Below are 15,333 nucleotides of genomic sequence, written 5' to 3'. Positions count from 1 at the left end.
TAAGTTAATTATTTTAAGAGTCTGTTTGTGAGAAATATGATTTACTAGTCCACAAAGCCATTGCTGTCCATTGGAAGGATAATAGTTTATACGTAATTTAAAGGGCAATATTCTGCCAACATGGGGCAAGGCATGGAGGTGGGTCTCCATGGACTACCATGGCTCTAATGAGTATTGGAGCCATGCCTTTGTTGTAATTCTCCATTACATTTTGACCATCCAGTCAGTGAACAAACCACCCCCAATGCGCGCACAAATAGGCCTCCCAACAGACAATACTGTGCATGTACTTAGAATAAATGTTCTTTCTGTGTAGAATCTGGGAGGAATATTGGGAATTACCAGTGGAAAAAACTGGGCAGAAAGTAAATAATTTGACTGTTAACCAAGAAAAATTTCACTCCCTTTACTTCAGAATCAGTTATTTGTGCAGAACAAGTTATGAAAGATCTGACAAATATTTAAGCTGATACTTTCACAATGTACTATTCATTTTAAGATGAATGTAGCCAGGATTTTTCTGGTTGACCAAAGGTCTGAGGCAGCACTTGCTAATTTGGCTAGTTGTAGTAGTGGCTTTTGACATTTGCATGTATCATTGCATTTTGTTTAAGACTCCGAAATTCTAATAACTTTCAAAACCCCCACTATGATCCTATCAAAGTTCAGGAAATTAATCTACGTTCAATAGTTAGTTCTCAATTTTAACAGTAATATTAATTTCAGTTCTTTATTAATTAAGAAACTCACTGTTTGCCTAGGGAAAGCATTTAAAGCTTGAACTTGTAGACAGTCATAATATTACAGACAATTCCATTGAGTGTGGAGTCTGTATTTATACTGACTATAATACTATTCAGTGGTTCAGCATTCGACATGTGGGAAAGGATAGAGCATACACCCTTTCTGTCTGGTTTTTGGAACCGGTCTCTAATACTTTTTCTGTTTAAATATGAGCAAATAATCCCTTGGTGCGCTGAAGGATTTTTTTATCAATATTTCATTTCTAAATCCCAAAAAAAATCAAGTTTTCATAAATCTCAGCAATTTGGGTTCACTTTTTCAAGTTCCACTATTGGGGCCCAATTTACTATCTTATTTGAGGAGAAAATAAGAGTTTTGTCAAATATGTCAATTGATAATGTCACTGTTAATGAGATTGAATCTTGGATCAGAGAAGGCCCCATTTCTTGACAGACCTGGTGTTCAGCCACTTGTGTCCAGTATTGTTCATTGCTACTATCAGTGAGTTGCCTTCAATTTATAATCATAGAATCCTTAGTGTTGGAGCAGGCCATTCAACCCATCCACACTGACCCTCCAAAGAGCATCCCACCTAGACCCCTCTCCCTACCCTATTCTTGTAACCCTGTGTTTCCAGTGCCTAATCCACCTAACATGTATCCATTGCTGGGGAATTCTGGAACCAAGGCGTCAGTTGTACAGTATGGACATGCACCCTTTGGTCCAACTCATCCATGCTGACCAAGTTTCCCAAACTAAACTAGTTCCATTTGCCTGCATTTAGCCCATGTCCTTTAAACCTTTCCTATTAATGTACGTCCAAATGTCTTTTAAATGTTCTAACTCTACCTGCATCTCCTACTTCCTATGGCAGTTCATTCCACGTATGAACCATACTCTGTGGGAAAGCATTGGCCCGCCAGTAACTTTTAAATCTTCCTGTCACCATAAATTTATGCCCTCTAGTTTTGAACTCCCTAACCTTTCTTTTCACCTTATCTATGCCTCTTCTGATTTTATTAACCTTTAAAAGGTCACCCCTCAACCTTCTATGCCGCACTGGAAAATAGTCCCAGCTTTTTCAGCCACTCCTTATAGTTTAAACCCCCAGTCCCAGTAACATGCTTGTAAATCTTTTCTGCACCTTCAATTTAATAATATCCTTCCTAAAGCTTGATGACCAGAACTGTACCCAATACGCCAAAAGTGACCTCGCCAATGTCCTGTATAACTGGAGCGTGACATCCCAACTCCTATACTCAATCATCTGAGAAATGAAGGCGGGTGTGCCAGATGCCATTGTTACCATTGAAAACAGCCTCAGAATAAGTAGTAATCTGTTTATGACTGAGATGAGGAATTTCTCCATTAAGAGTGATGAATCCTTATTATTCTCTACTTCAGAGGTCTGTTGAGGCTCAAACAGTTGAATATATTCAAGATAGAGGTAGATAGATCTCTGGATATTAAAGATGTTGAGCTGTGTGGAGATGTGCAGGAAAGTGGTATTGAGGTGGATGATCAGCAATGATCTGGTTGAAAATGGAATAGGCTTAAGAGGCCAACTGACCTATTCATGCTTCGATTTCCTGTGTTCCAACCTAGAAGGGACAGACTTAATGTTCAGACTCTTCATTGTTGTTCGGAGCTGCACTGTGCACTACTCTTACCCAAGAGTAGTAGTTTATCAATGAGTTTTCAACTTCCTCCAAATGATCAACACTTAATTTCGACACATAGTAACATTTTAATAATGAATTGGTTTGCAGAGTTAGGACTGTAAAACAAGAAAACAGTAATTAAATGGGGTGAAGAATCTGCCACGAAAAGTATTCTGATCTTTTCAATGGGGGGAAATGGCAACTGCATTCATTTTTTTTGTGAGGCTTACATTTTCATAAAGCAAGATTAATGTTTCGAGAAAATATTTGCACATGTACATATAAGTTAAAAAAGGGCTGTCCTGATTTGCTTGTTCAAAATAAACCTTTGTGGTAAGCAGGAAACATACAAAATCAGTAATAAGTAGATAGTGCCAGTTATGGAACGTTTTGGCGTTATGGAATACCCTGTGGCATTCAGCCCAGCTTAATATTTTTCATGCGGCCATGATGTCGGATTTAATTGTTTTTCAGCCTTTATTTTGTCTTTTGGGCTCAGCATTTATTGATGGGAGGTCCTAAGATAGAACTTTGTCACTAGAAGTATTTGGTGGGGCAATGGCAGTGTACTAGTTTGCTTAGTTTGTCACTGATTCTATTAATGACGGTCTCTTTAATTGTTTAATTAGGATCTCTTTCTTTCTAGCTGACTTGATGTTAAATTAATTAATCTTTGATTTGTAAAAGTTATTTTGGTCAGTTGAAGGGAATTTCTCATTTAGAATTGCAAATGTTCTCATAGTGGGTTGTGGGGGGAGAGGTGCTTGGGCTGTCAAATCCAAGAGAATTTCCGATAAATGACAAAATAAGCTACTGACTTCGAGAAGGCCTCAGTCAGACAGGACATTTGTCTGCAGGAACATTTGAGAGGCTGGAAATGTAACAGAATTTTTAGGAGTTGCTATAAGCTACTATGTAGAGATTATTCCTGGACTACATTTTAGTTATGACTGCCTTATCCCAGGAAGGGCATTCTTTGGAGGGAGTGAAATGAGGGTTACTGCAATTAATGAGTTGTTTTAACTGGGGAGATTGATTAGACCAGCTCTCTCTCTTTTCTGTAGTTTAGGAAAATTAGAGGCAATCTCATGAAAATATTACAAATTCTTAAGGGGCTTGACAGGTAAATGCTAGGAGAATGTTACCCCCTGGTGTGGAGTCTCTAATGGATTGCACACATAGAATTGAGATAAGAGATTCCTTCACACAAGGGAATATGAATCCTTGGAACTCTGTATCCTAGAGCCCTATAATTGCTCGGTTATTCAGTACATTTAAAACAGGAAAGTAGAATTTTTATAAGAGTTCAGATATGATCTTGTTGATTGACTAAGCTGAGTATTTTACTCCTTCTCCTACTTATTATACTGCCTGACGACTCATCTGCGACCCATCACTACCCTCCATCCATGCTGCTTCCTATTTCTCTTGCAGTGGTAGCTTTGTATATCGCACTTCTGAATGTAAAAACAAATAAAGGTGTTTCATTAGAGCTGAATTGGACAAAAGATGTAGCTCCTTCATTTCTTCTCCCATGGAGAGCCCAAATCAATGCGTGCTATAATAAGGAAATGCTGAGTGATTGCAATGAAGGAAAGCTTCTTACACATTGAAGATTTTTTTAAAATTTCAGATTCATAATCGCTACGAAGGAAAAGATATTTCGAAGCATAAGCGAAACTTGGCAATCACTGGCGGTGTGACGTTATCAGTAATTGTTTCTCCTGTTGTTGCTGCAGTAACTGTAGGTAAGCAAACAGACATTTAACAATGTTGAATTCTGGTCAATAATTATTGGGTAATAGTTATGTTTTTTGATAATCGATTTCAAAATCGGAACAAAGAAAACATTCCTTAGTATACAAGGTTCCTAGCTGTTGAATCTGAACTGTCTGCACCATTATTTTTCTGCGATCTATCGTGCCTCCCTCCACTCAAGTTGTTTACTGGTGTACACAATGTTAACTGTCGTCTTATTACAGGAATTTATTGTTGTATCTGTGCCAAAGGTTTCATTTCCTATAAATGTTTGGTAGTGAAACGCAAGAAGAGCTGTATACTTGCTCATTCAATTAATGTTAGAATAGTAATGATTTGTCAAATTACACAGTTTCCATCTTTATCAAATATTTGTTTAAAGTTGCAGTGTTTGTCATTTACATTAAAAAAAACTGCTGCCACTTCTCCACAATCCTAACTGTAAAGAATATTTGCTTTAATAAATGTATTAATACTGCATGCCTTATACATTTTTGGGCTTGAAAAGGGTAAAGAAACATTTTGAGAACAACATTTTTGTGGTATTTCTCGCCTACTGCAACACTTTAGAGATCCTGGCTTCTCTGGTTCTCTTGGCAATTTTCACTTTTTATTTGGCACAATGTGAACAAAAATGAACAAAAGTAAAATTTCTAATTGTTTCAAAATTTCAAAAGGACTTGCCTTTGAAAACTTTTGCAACTCATGGTATATTTTGTATATTAATTTTGTTTAATGGGCTGCATTGTACATAGCCAGACCACACAATTTGGTTTTGATTTTGCTAATTGAGAGAGACTAGGACACTGGGGAGAACCCCCCAATCATGATATTTGTCAAATTTATAAACTGCAACCATGTAAAATGAGTGATAACCAATCAGCCACTAGTATACACATAGGGCCTCATTTATCCTTTCTCTGAACTCCTGACAATGATGAAAATTCTGCTTCTTGGGTTTTTAAATCTGAGCAGATAATTGAGACCTTGAAAGCTGAACCTTTTAATCATACAAACCTCTACACTGAAGAATTGATGGCTATCACTCAAGCAAAGATGTTTCTGAAAGTTTTATGATCATCTGTCTTGATTTTAGATGGTCCTGTTGGATAATATGAGGGGATATGGACATTGTCAGTCTGCACTCAGTTTTTTTTAATGATCAGGTCATGTTGGAGTCAGCAAAGGCAAGTGCTGGACTCAAAGTTATAGTGTGCTAATCATGCAAATTGACATAGGATTTTCTTCAGAAGCACTCATGCTGCAGCTAAAGTGTTCCCTTTGGATCCAACCATCAGGTCCTGGGGTCTTAGCTAACTATAATCCCATTACTTTTTCTGGTACATTTTTCTCAAGTGAGTGTAGTTGTATACCTTCCTTTGTGTCCTGTTCTTTATGACTGTTTCTGAGAATTTGTTTTGTTCTGTTGTGCAGACTAATAGAAAATACTTGTTCAAAGACTTTTCCACTTCCTTATTTTCTAATATTGCTTATTAGATTCGCTGAGTATAAAACTAGAGTACCAAACTGTATTGCCCCTTGCAATGTCACTGTCCGAATAGTGGATGTTGCTTTAGTCTTTTTATGTATTTAAAACTATGTTGTTTTTCTTAATGTCTCAAGTCTCAGACCATTCAAAACATGTGCTTTTTTTATTTTGTTTGGCTAGCAATTCTTTATCTTTCCTCCTACCTCTGCATCTAGCCCTTGCAAAGGTTGACGGATATTCTGTCTTTAATTTTGATGTGGTACCCAGTTTACTTAATGAAATTGACAGTGTAATAAATGTCCTTCATTAATTGGGTGTGTTTTTAAGTACATTTGTTTTCCTGTTTTGCTTTTACAGGTATTGGGGTTCCCATTATGCTGGCATATGTATATGGAGTAGTCCCAATCTCTTTGTGCCGTAGTGGTGGCTGTGGTGTTTCTGCTGGCACTGGGAAGGGTGTGCGGATAGAATTTGATGATGAAAATGATACTGCTGGTGGAGGAAATACAGCATTGGGTAAGGGCTATCTTTTATAAGAAGTTCACTTACTAAAATGGTTATCTATAGTATTCATCTCCAAGAACATGATTGTGTATGTGCTTAGATACTTCTAATTTATACTATTCTTTGTGTAGAATTGCATAAGCAACACTTTTAACAAAAGTCTATAGGCAGCACTGTTGACTGTCTACCATGATCACTGAGTATAATTTGTCCAGCACTAGCTTGACAACCTACGAGATTTAGTTGCTGCTTATTGTTTACAAGAACTGGTAAATTCATGCCTTCATGATCACACATTAATGTTATTTTAGCAATTTATTTGCTAACCTCCAGGGCTATTTGTGTACTGTACAAAAATATGCCTGCTTAACTCTACAAAAGCCTATTTATAAAAAGATTCATTTGTTTAACTCACTACCTCTCACCCCTACATATTGGAGATAATTTTTCTCTTTCCATAATGTTTGAACAACTATTTCCACTTTATGTAACTGACTGCCATTAGGATGCATTCTTTTCCTTTTAGTTTTGGTTTGATTCTTCACCCTGTAACTGGGGGTAGTGTTTTTCATGGTACAGTGCAAAGGTATTCAAACTTTGTCCTTGGGATAATATAGGTGTATACCATGGAGCATTATATATTACAAGGGAAATGGAGAACAAGAGTTGGAAGAAAGCATGTAACAAATTTCATTCTGCATTCACAAATTTACAAAAGTTCTCGTTTTGCTGATATATGGTTTATGCACCAAAGAACACCACTAACAGCCTTTTAACAATTCTCTTGATCCACAAAATCAAGTGCACCATAACAACAAATAAATCTGAGTTGCTAAGCCTTGGGAACTATGGCCAGGAGGACATTCAGATAATGGGGTTTCCAAACTATTTTTGTCAGCCAGGTTTGTGTGGTGGGCCTGAAGAAGAAACCAGATTGAAGTAATGACTGTCTTGGCTCCAGTGATGAGGGGATTAAGGGGGTGGGTAAATTCGTGCTGGGGTAGCATGAAGCTGTTAAGTGCCTTGATAGGCCGAAGGGCATGCAGGTCACATTTCCACTTCCCCTTGTAAAATGGGGAGGCAGGTTTGGGTTAACAGTTAGATGATGAACTCTCAAAACAATGTTCCTTCTCAGCTGTCAAATTAATCTCTGGGGGGGATAAGATTCAATCTTCTTATTTCAAAATCTCTGTCCTGGTATCTCTGCTTTTGAACCACACTTTTCAGTAAAGGCTGGAGAGTTCTCTGTTAAAATACAATTGTGAATCAGTTTTCATGATTAGCTGTGTGCATTTCTGTCTCTGTAATTGGTTTCTGTAACAACAGGCTACGTAATAGGTCAGCACTCTTAATGTAGAGCAGTACTATTTCTTTTCGATGACTTATTGTTCCTGTTGCGTGTAGGTAGCTGTGCCCATTATTCAGTTAGATTGCACACCTGCAGAACTGTTCAGTTTGTACGGTCTATTCTTATAAAACTTCTTAGCGAGGCTCTTGACGTTACAAATTTGTAGAAAATATTCCTTTATAGGTGCTGTATGATTTTTTTAATGTGAATGCTCATGCAGGATTTATGTCCATTAACTGTATGGCTGTAATACATAAGGAACACTTCAGGAAACTTGTACTAGTTCATATTTGTAACTTAAAACATCCACTTAATGTTGCAATTGCTAGCAAAAAGTGAAATGAACCAAAGATAATAAACTGCTGCTATGTCTCTTCCTGCCCATTTAGATACCACTTTTGTTGTTGAGGCTCGCAATAACCCCAGTATTGGAGAGGGCAGTGTTGGGGGCCTAACGGGCAGTTTGAGTGCCAGTGGCAGTCACATGGATAGAATAGGTGCAATACGAGACAACCTGAGTGAAACAGCAAGCACCATGGCGCTGGCTGGAGCTAGTATCACAGGCAGCCTTTCTGGAAGTGTGATGGTCAATTGTTTTAATAGGTAAGCCACACTTGATTTTTTTTTAAATACAAGAAATCCTTTTTACTGTCTGCAGTATTTTCAAGCCTGTACTTTTGAATAATAAAAACTGCAGGAGTTGACCCAGAGGAGGTAAGGAATTGAATGCAACTGAGTGCTGATAAAATGATTGTTATTGACACGTCCATGGCCAAGAATCCTAGCAATATAGAAATAGATGATCTGACCCATCACATCTGTGTTCCTCTCTCCACTGACCTCTCTCTCTCTTGCTGAATCCCCATCTCCATCATATTTCTACTTCTCAGTTTCTCTAATGGAATTTATGGGCTGTTTCAACAACATTTTGTGACAGAAGTTCACATTCTGCCCATCCTCTGAAAATTAGTGCACAGACCCTTTTAATTTTGCAAATTGTATATTGATATCTTATTATTTAATTGATTAAAATAGTTGTGATCCATTACATTTTAAAGCATCTCTTATCAGGTTGCCCCTTGATCTATTGAATTCAAGTGGAGGGTGGGGATAAAATTTGCAATTTCTCTTTCAATTATTAATCTCCTTTCCTATTGAATCTACTCTGCCATTTTTTTTTCTTTACTTTCTCATCCTTCCAATAATGCCAAGTTTAAAAGGTCACAAATATGTATTTTGTTTATGTCTGAGGTATTCCCAGTGATGATCTTGTTTTTGTTGAGAAGGGTACTTTTCCTGTTATCTCACTAATTTTGACCTGATTTTCTTAGATTAGAGGTGCAGGCAGATATTCAGAAGGAAAGGTGCAGTCTCAGTGGTGAGTCTGGCACGGTCAGCATTGGGACCATCAGCGACAATGCCAGCACAAGGGCCATGGCAGGATCGATTATCAATTCCTACAACCCACTGGACAGGTATCCCACCTGGGCATTTATTTTTAAAAATCTGTTCACCAACTTGTGATCTTTTAAATATATAACATTTATTGTTGCTATTTGGATTAATAATTGCTTTTAAGTTTAAAAAGCATGGATTAGAAAATATGTATAGCAGTCAAAACAGTTTATAAATTCTAATGTAAAGAAAAGTGTACTCTTTAATTGTTGCCCAAAGAATAGCCAATAAATAGACAGCAAAAATACTGTGAGGAAGGTCCCCTGGTGAATTATTGTGCAATCTTGAACATAGCATTTTTCATGATCCTAGGGTGTTTCAAAGAACCTTCCAGCCAATTATGTATTTTCAATGATACCTATTATTGTAATATAGGAAATGCAGCAGCCAGATTACAAACAGTAATGACTTAAATGGTGAGGAAATCTATTTTAATATGATTTTTGTGATCAGCATTGACCATTCAGTGGGAAAATCCTCTGCTTCTGTCCAACTAGTGTTACTGGATTCTGTGTGCCTTCCTGATGTGACAGGTAGATCCTTGGTTCATATAAAATCACCATTACCCATTGCAGATCTTATTGGGACTTTAAAGTCTGCTGTTCTTGCATCTTCATTCCATGTTAGAAGTTGAAGAAATCATGAAATTGTACTCTGATAAAATAAAATCAGAGAATGATGGAAAAACTTACAAGTAGAAAGATATCAGAGCTGAAATGTCATTGGTTTGAAATGTTACCAGAATTTGTACTGTTTTCTGGCGGTGATTAAATCAGAAGTATTGCATATATCTGTCTTCTGGGTTACAGGGCAATAAACAGGAATGTTGATCCTGAGTCCAATGAGCAGTTCAAAATTTCTGTAGCATTTAACTAAGTACTAAGTATGAAATGGTATTGTGAGTTTTATTTTTGTCACCTGCTTGCTAAAACAGTCCAGGTTATATCACAGAAGGATGTAGATGTATGATCCCATATGCTATTCCCAGACATGTTCCTTCACAATGCAGTTTACACATGACTTCTGAAAGTTAACTCTGAAATTACACTTAAGTTTTAAACTTTAAATACCTTATGAATTTTTTCACTTAGTCTGTTCAAATAAATTTGTTGTACTTGAAACACATATCTCAGATGCACCCCTTTGTACTCCTCAAAACAGAATACCTGGTTGCTGAGAAACCTTTGTACTTTACTTGAGACATGTAGTAGGTATATTTAAAAAGACGCAAAATGCTGTAAATGTGCTGTACAGAAGCTTCCTGACCTGCTGAAAGAAACAGCATTTCAGCTCAATGACCCTTCAACCAACATTAGGTGTACGTCCTGTCAGCTGGGTATGTTGCCTTAATGAACAATCAAACTGGCAGAAATGATTACCCTAATCTGAATTTGTCTTGTGAAAAATTGTTCTAGTATCTGCCTCTATTTGATATACAGTGAGTTTTGATCAAAAGACCACCTGCATGGATTTATAATCAGATTGGGCCTAATTGACAATAACTAAAAATTGCATCAGAACTCAAATAGAATTTCTAATTGGTGTTATATTAATTCATTTTTAAATTAATAGTTCTGAGCAGATCTAAGTTTCTTTGTCTACTTTCACATGAATCGATTAGGTAAAGAAAGTCGCCAGTTTCACTGGTTCTGTATTTCAGTGAGTGACATACATATTCAGATTTAAAAAGGGTAAAATAGAAGAACACACGTAGTACTCTTTTCACTCCTTGAAAGAGTTTGGGTTTAGTCTGTTGAGTTGTGCTCCATTACCCAACTTCAAACAGCCTTTAACTTCCCATTTGAATAAAATATGGATTTAGAACTTAAACTGCTTGATGCAAGGGGAAGATTTTATTGCCAAGATTATTGTTGACCTGTTTTCTGAAATATGCTCCATGTCAGAAATTCTAATGGTCCGAATGAGCTGTGTAAATGAAAGCACTGGTAGATTTAACCATTCTGTACTTTGTATCTCTGAATGGATTTCCTGGTCTGAATCATGTTATATGTAAAGCAAAGCTTTATTCTGTCAAATATTGAACTTTTGAATACACTGATGCAGCAAAAAAACTGTATTTAAGTTAGCATTGTTAGGTAAAATTTAATACAGGTGCTTTCAACATAAAGCTTTCCTTTGCAAAAATCAACTTTTAATTCCATGTTTGCAGATGATTGTTCCCTTAATAAATTGGACAAATACCGTATATGTATTTTCCATAGGGATCCAGTTAATAACCTTAAAGGAGAGCACAATTGTGCAGAACTTCAAATGAGTCGTTCTGTTAATTTTAATATTCACTCAGATAGTGTGAATTGTATTATTTCTCCTTAAACATTGATTCATTTAAGACCTGGCATGTAGACTTTACTGGAGACTCTCATTTTTAGAAGTGCTGTGGTTGTGGAGGTATCATTTGTTTATCCACCTTTCATTAAAACACGAGCAGTGGCAGCCATGTGGCAAGAAATAAATCTAAGATATTGCAGCAAGGGAATGAATTACAAGATGCAAGGTGGGTTGATTGTGGGGAGACAATGGCCAAGTGGTATTTTTGCTAAACTATTAATCCAGAAACTCAACCAAGTTCTGAGGACCCTGGTTCAAGATGGTGAGTTTGAAATTCAATAAAGAATTTGGAATTAAGAATCTAATGATGACCATGAAACCATTGTCAATTATTGGAAAAATCACAATTTGTTTCACTAAGATCCTTATGGGAGGAAATCTGTCATCTTTATCTGGTCTGGTCTGCATGTAACTCGAAACCCACAGCAATGTAGTTGACTCTTAACTGCCCTTTGGACAATTGGGGATGGGCAATAAATGCAGGCCCAGCCATTGATGCCCTCATGCCATGCGTAAATTTTAAAAAAATCAATTTTCATCACCAATTCAGAATCTGAAATTGTTGAAAATACAAATATATTTTGCATTTTCTACATAATGTGCTACATTTGAATATATTTTTGTGTGAATGAATATTCTTACAACTCACCTGTAATGAACTTGACACTTGTGTATGCATCTGCTTTCAGGGAAGGAAACAGTTTGGAGGTGCAAGTTGACATTGAATCAAAACCTGCCAAGTTCAGACACAACAGTGGAAGCAGTAGTGTAGAAGACAGTAGCGTGCCTGGACGCAGTGTAGCAATTTTACCTACAGCCCCTGTTCTGGACAATCGATGCAGTACCACCAAGTGGCCCAAAGAAGCAACGACTAAAAAGTGCAAGGGAAAGTTGCAGAAGAGAGGTAGTATGAAGATAAATGAAACTCGGGAAGAAATGGATGCACAGTTACTTGAACAAAGAAGCACCAATTCAAGTGAATTTGATTCTCCTTCACTTAGTGACAGTATATCATCTGTGGCAGATTCTCACTCCAGCCATTTTTCAGAGTTTAGTGGATCTGACATGGAGAGCATGAAAACTTCTTGTAGCCATGGTTCGAGTGACTACCACAGTCGATTTTCAGCAGTCAGTCCCCTACCAGAGGTGGAGAATGATCGTTTAGAGACGTGCCCATCACAGGGTGGTTTCATTGCTTCTGTTACAACTGGGCCAAGTGCAGATGTCTTGCAGCTGAGCTTCATTGCAGAGGAGAATGGGGCTGCAACTTCAGGAGTGTCAAATTATGCCACTGAGGAGGCAGAAAATGTAACCAATAATAACCAGTTGCAACAGACCAGTGCAATTCAAACTGAGATTTAATCCTTCTATGCTGTGATTCAGATCGTAAGATATTGCTAATCAGTCCTGCTTACAGTTGATCATATGGTAATTGATATAAAAGGAAACTAATAATTTGGAAACTGAAACCGGTGCTTATTAACCAACAAGATCATGGAGTTTGAAAGTCAGGGTTAAACATGTTATTTCAGCATGTCTCCCAGTTCACTGAAAGTTTGGGGAAATGGGTAAGTGCAGTTTTGTGAGAGGTGTTTATTGGACAGTGCTGATGTCTCTCAGATAATGTGAGAAGTGATGGTCTTTCTCTGTCACTAAAATGTGCATGATGTGTTGTAAAACATTAAAACAATGTGCAACTGAGTTGGTAAAATCCCAGAGTGCAAGCAGAAATCAGTAAAGATTACATCAGGAAAAAAACGCTTTCTTGACTGTGGTTCCCTTCGGTTATCAACAATCTCCCTTACTGTTTCCTGGTGCCTTTGGAAAAGACTGTTTAATACCAATGTTATTAAGGATATATTTATACTTTTAAAAAAACTGTATTGGACTTCAGTATGTCGCAGGAGAATGCTAAGAAAATGCAGTTGGATAAAGGTTGTGTATAATGAATGATCTTAAAAATATAACCCCATATTAGCCTACCAAAGACAGTACTCAGGCTTTAGAAAATGTTTTGCGTAACAGATTTAACTGGTTTCATTGTTCTGAAATAGCAAGTGTTCAAAGCAAATGAGTGCTGCTGATGCAGTTTGTTACAGGCTGAAAGCACAGTGCAAAATCTGCACATTGCTTTGTTGGAAGCATTAGAGAAGATAGGTGAAGACTATGGCCTTTTTTCCTCATATGTGGCAAGACACTAAAAAAAATTTCTCAAAGGCTGTCTTCAGCCTGTAATGGTGCACTGTTAAAATTACAACATACTTCACTGAAATGCAAAATAAGTTCAGTAAATGTGAGTATGTTTTGCGCATTATGCAGTGTTTAGTTTATGTTGCCATGTTGATAATGCTTGAAATTTTATCTTTCTGAACAGAAGAATAAAAAAAGTCCGAAGTTGCAGTCTTTTTAATTTTCTTTAAGCTTTGGAACACTAGTGCCAGTTACAATATATGTTGCATAATGCTTGTTTTGATTTTTGTATATTTGTTTGCAAGCTGGTTTGCCTAACAGGATGACTGTAAGATGCATATCTAAAATAAAATACAGTTAAAAATCAGCTTCATGTTTAACTTCTAATCTGCAAGAGGATTAATAATTTGACATTCTTGAAAATCGTACTCAAGTACAGTACCTCCATGGCTCAGTCAGTCACTGGAGGCATACAAATCAAGAACTCGGGTTTTTCTTTGAGGGTGGCATGGAGGATTAGCAATTAGCACTGCTGTTTTAGTGCCAGAGACCAGGGTTCAATTCCACCCTTTGAAAACTGTGCGAGAAACATTCTCCCCGTGTCTGTCTGGATTTCTTCCCATTGTCCAAAGATGTGTAGGTTAGGTGGATTGGCCATGGTAAATTGCCCAAAGTGACCAGTGATGTACAGGCTAGGTGGATTAGCTAGCCATGGGAAAGGCAGAGTTGTGGAGTAGGAGTGGGTGGGGGTCTGTTTGGAGGGTTGGTGCAGGTTCAATGGGCCAAACTGTCTGCTTCCACACTGTAGGAATTCCATGATTCTCTGAATAATGTCAGGTGTTACTTGTTTGGCTTCAGTGTCCAGGTTAGGAAGAAGAACATAAACCAAGCTTAGTATTTTAAATAGCCTTCCAGTGCCTCAGTGAAATTCTTTTGGCTATTTAACTTAAAATATTTGATTTTGACTGTCATATTACTACTTAATGAAATAACCACTGAGGATGCAAACTAAGAGCCAAAAGCTTCACAAGAGGAAGATAAATTGGTGATTAAGAAAAATAAACTTTAATTGTCTGAAGTCATTGATGTTAATTTATCTGGATTTCCCAAAGTGGGGGAAGACTCTCCCACAAGGGAACACAACCTCTCCATGGTTACCCCTGTTGAGCTCCCTAATAATCTGGTGAACTCCACTAAGTACAGGATCAGCCTACTCCACCTTTCATCATAAGGATCAACCAACTAAACATTTTCTGATTATCTCCAATGCCAGTATATTGTTCCTTGGATTGGTATGCAAAAACTATTCATGATATTCTAAATGTGGTCTAGTAATTACTTTGTATGGTTTTAGCAAACCTCCCAATTTTTATACTCCACTCCCTTTGAAATAAGGCCAACATTGCAATTGTCTTCCCTGTGCTGAATTTGTATGCTTTTGGTTTATGCACGAAGGCCCCCAATTCATCTGTGCTGCAGCTTTCTGTAGTTTTTCACTATTTTAAAAAAAACTCCTCTTCCTGTCAAAGTGCATCACCTCACATTTTCCCATATTGTATTCCATCTGTTAAGTTTTTGCCCACTCATTTAGCTTGTCTTTTTTTGTAAATATTTTTATTGAAAAGAAAAAAATTTTTTTTTTACAAAATCACATAACTAATACAAAATAGTATAACCACTTTACAATATAATGGCAACAATATAAATAAAACAGGCTACTAATCTACTCTACAAACTACCAAAACACAAAAGAGGATATAAAAAAAGCTCTATATATTTTAAAAAAATACAGTATGGTAAATAACTAACAATAAATAAATAATCATAACAAGATA

The 15,333-nt window shown here is 37.0% G+C and overlaps 1 protein-coding gene across 5 annotated transcripts in view; it reads left to right on the top strand.

Moving 5' to 3' along the window:
- The window catches only part of rnf19a (ring finger protein 19A, RBR E3 ubiquitin protein ligase), a 67,923-nt gene extending 54,058 nt beyond the window's left edge, over positions 1-13,865 (top strand). For all 5 annotated transcript variants that reach the window (XM_072570703.1, XM_072570704.1, XM_072570699.1 and 2 more), the window contains exons 6-10: positions 4,039-4,153; positions 6,010-6,168; positions 7,894-8,107; positions 8,836-8,979; positions 11,998-13,865. In XM_072570703.1, the coding sequence (XP_072426804.1) occupies positions 4,039-4,153; positions 6,010-6,168; positions 7,894-8,107; positions 8,836-8,979; positions 11,998-12,670 (1,305 nt within the window). In that variant the 3' untranslated portion in view covers positions 12,671-13,865. The remainder of the gene's footprint in view (positions 1-4,038; positions 4,154-6,009; positions 6,169-7,893; positions 8,108-8,835; positions 8,980-11,997) is intronic.
- Positions 13,866-15,333: the final 1,468 nt, after the last annotated feature.

The sequence above is a fragment of the Chiloscyllium punctatum genome, chromosome 5 (genome assembly GCF_047496795.1).
Source record: "Chiloscyllium punctatum isolate Juve2018m chromosome 5, sChiPun1.3, whole genome shotgun sequence".
Taxonomy (NCBI): Eukaryota; Metazoa; Chordata; class Chondrichthyes; order Orectolobiformes; family Hemiscylliidae; genus Chiloscyllium; species Chiloscyllium punctatum.
The sequence above is the reverse complement of the archived record's forward strand: the minus strand, read 5'-3'. Positions and strand labels throughout refer to the sequence as shown.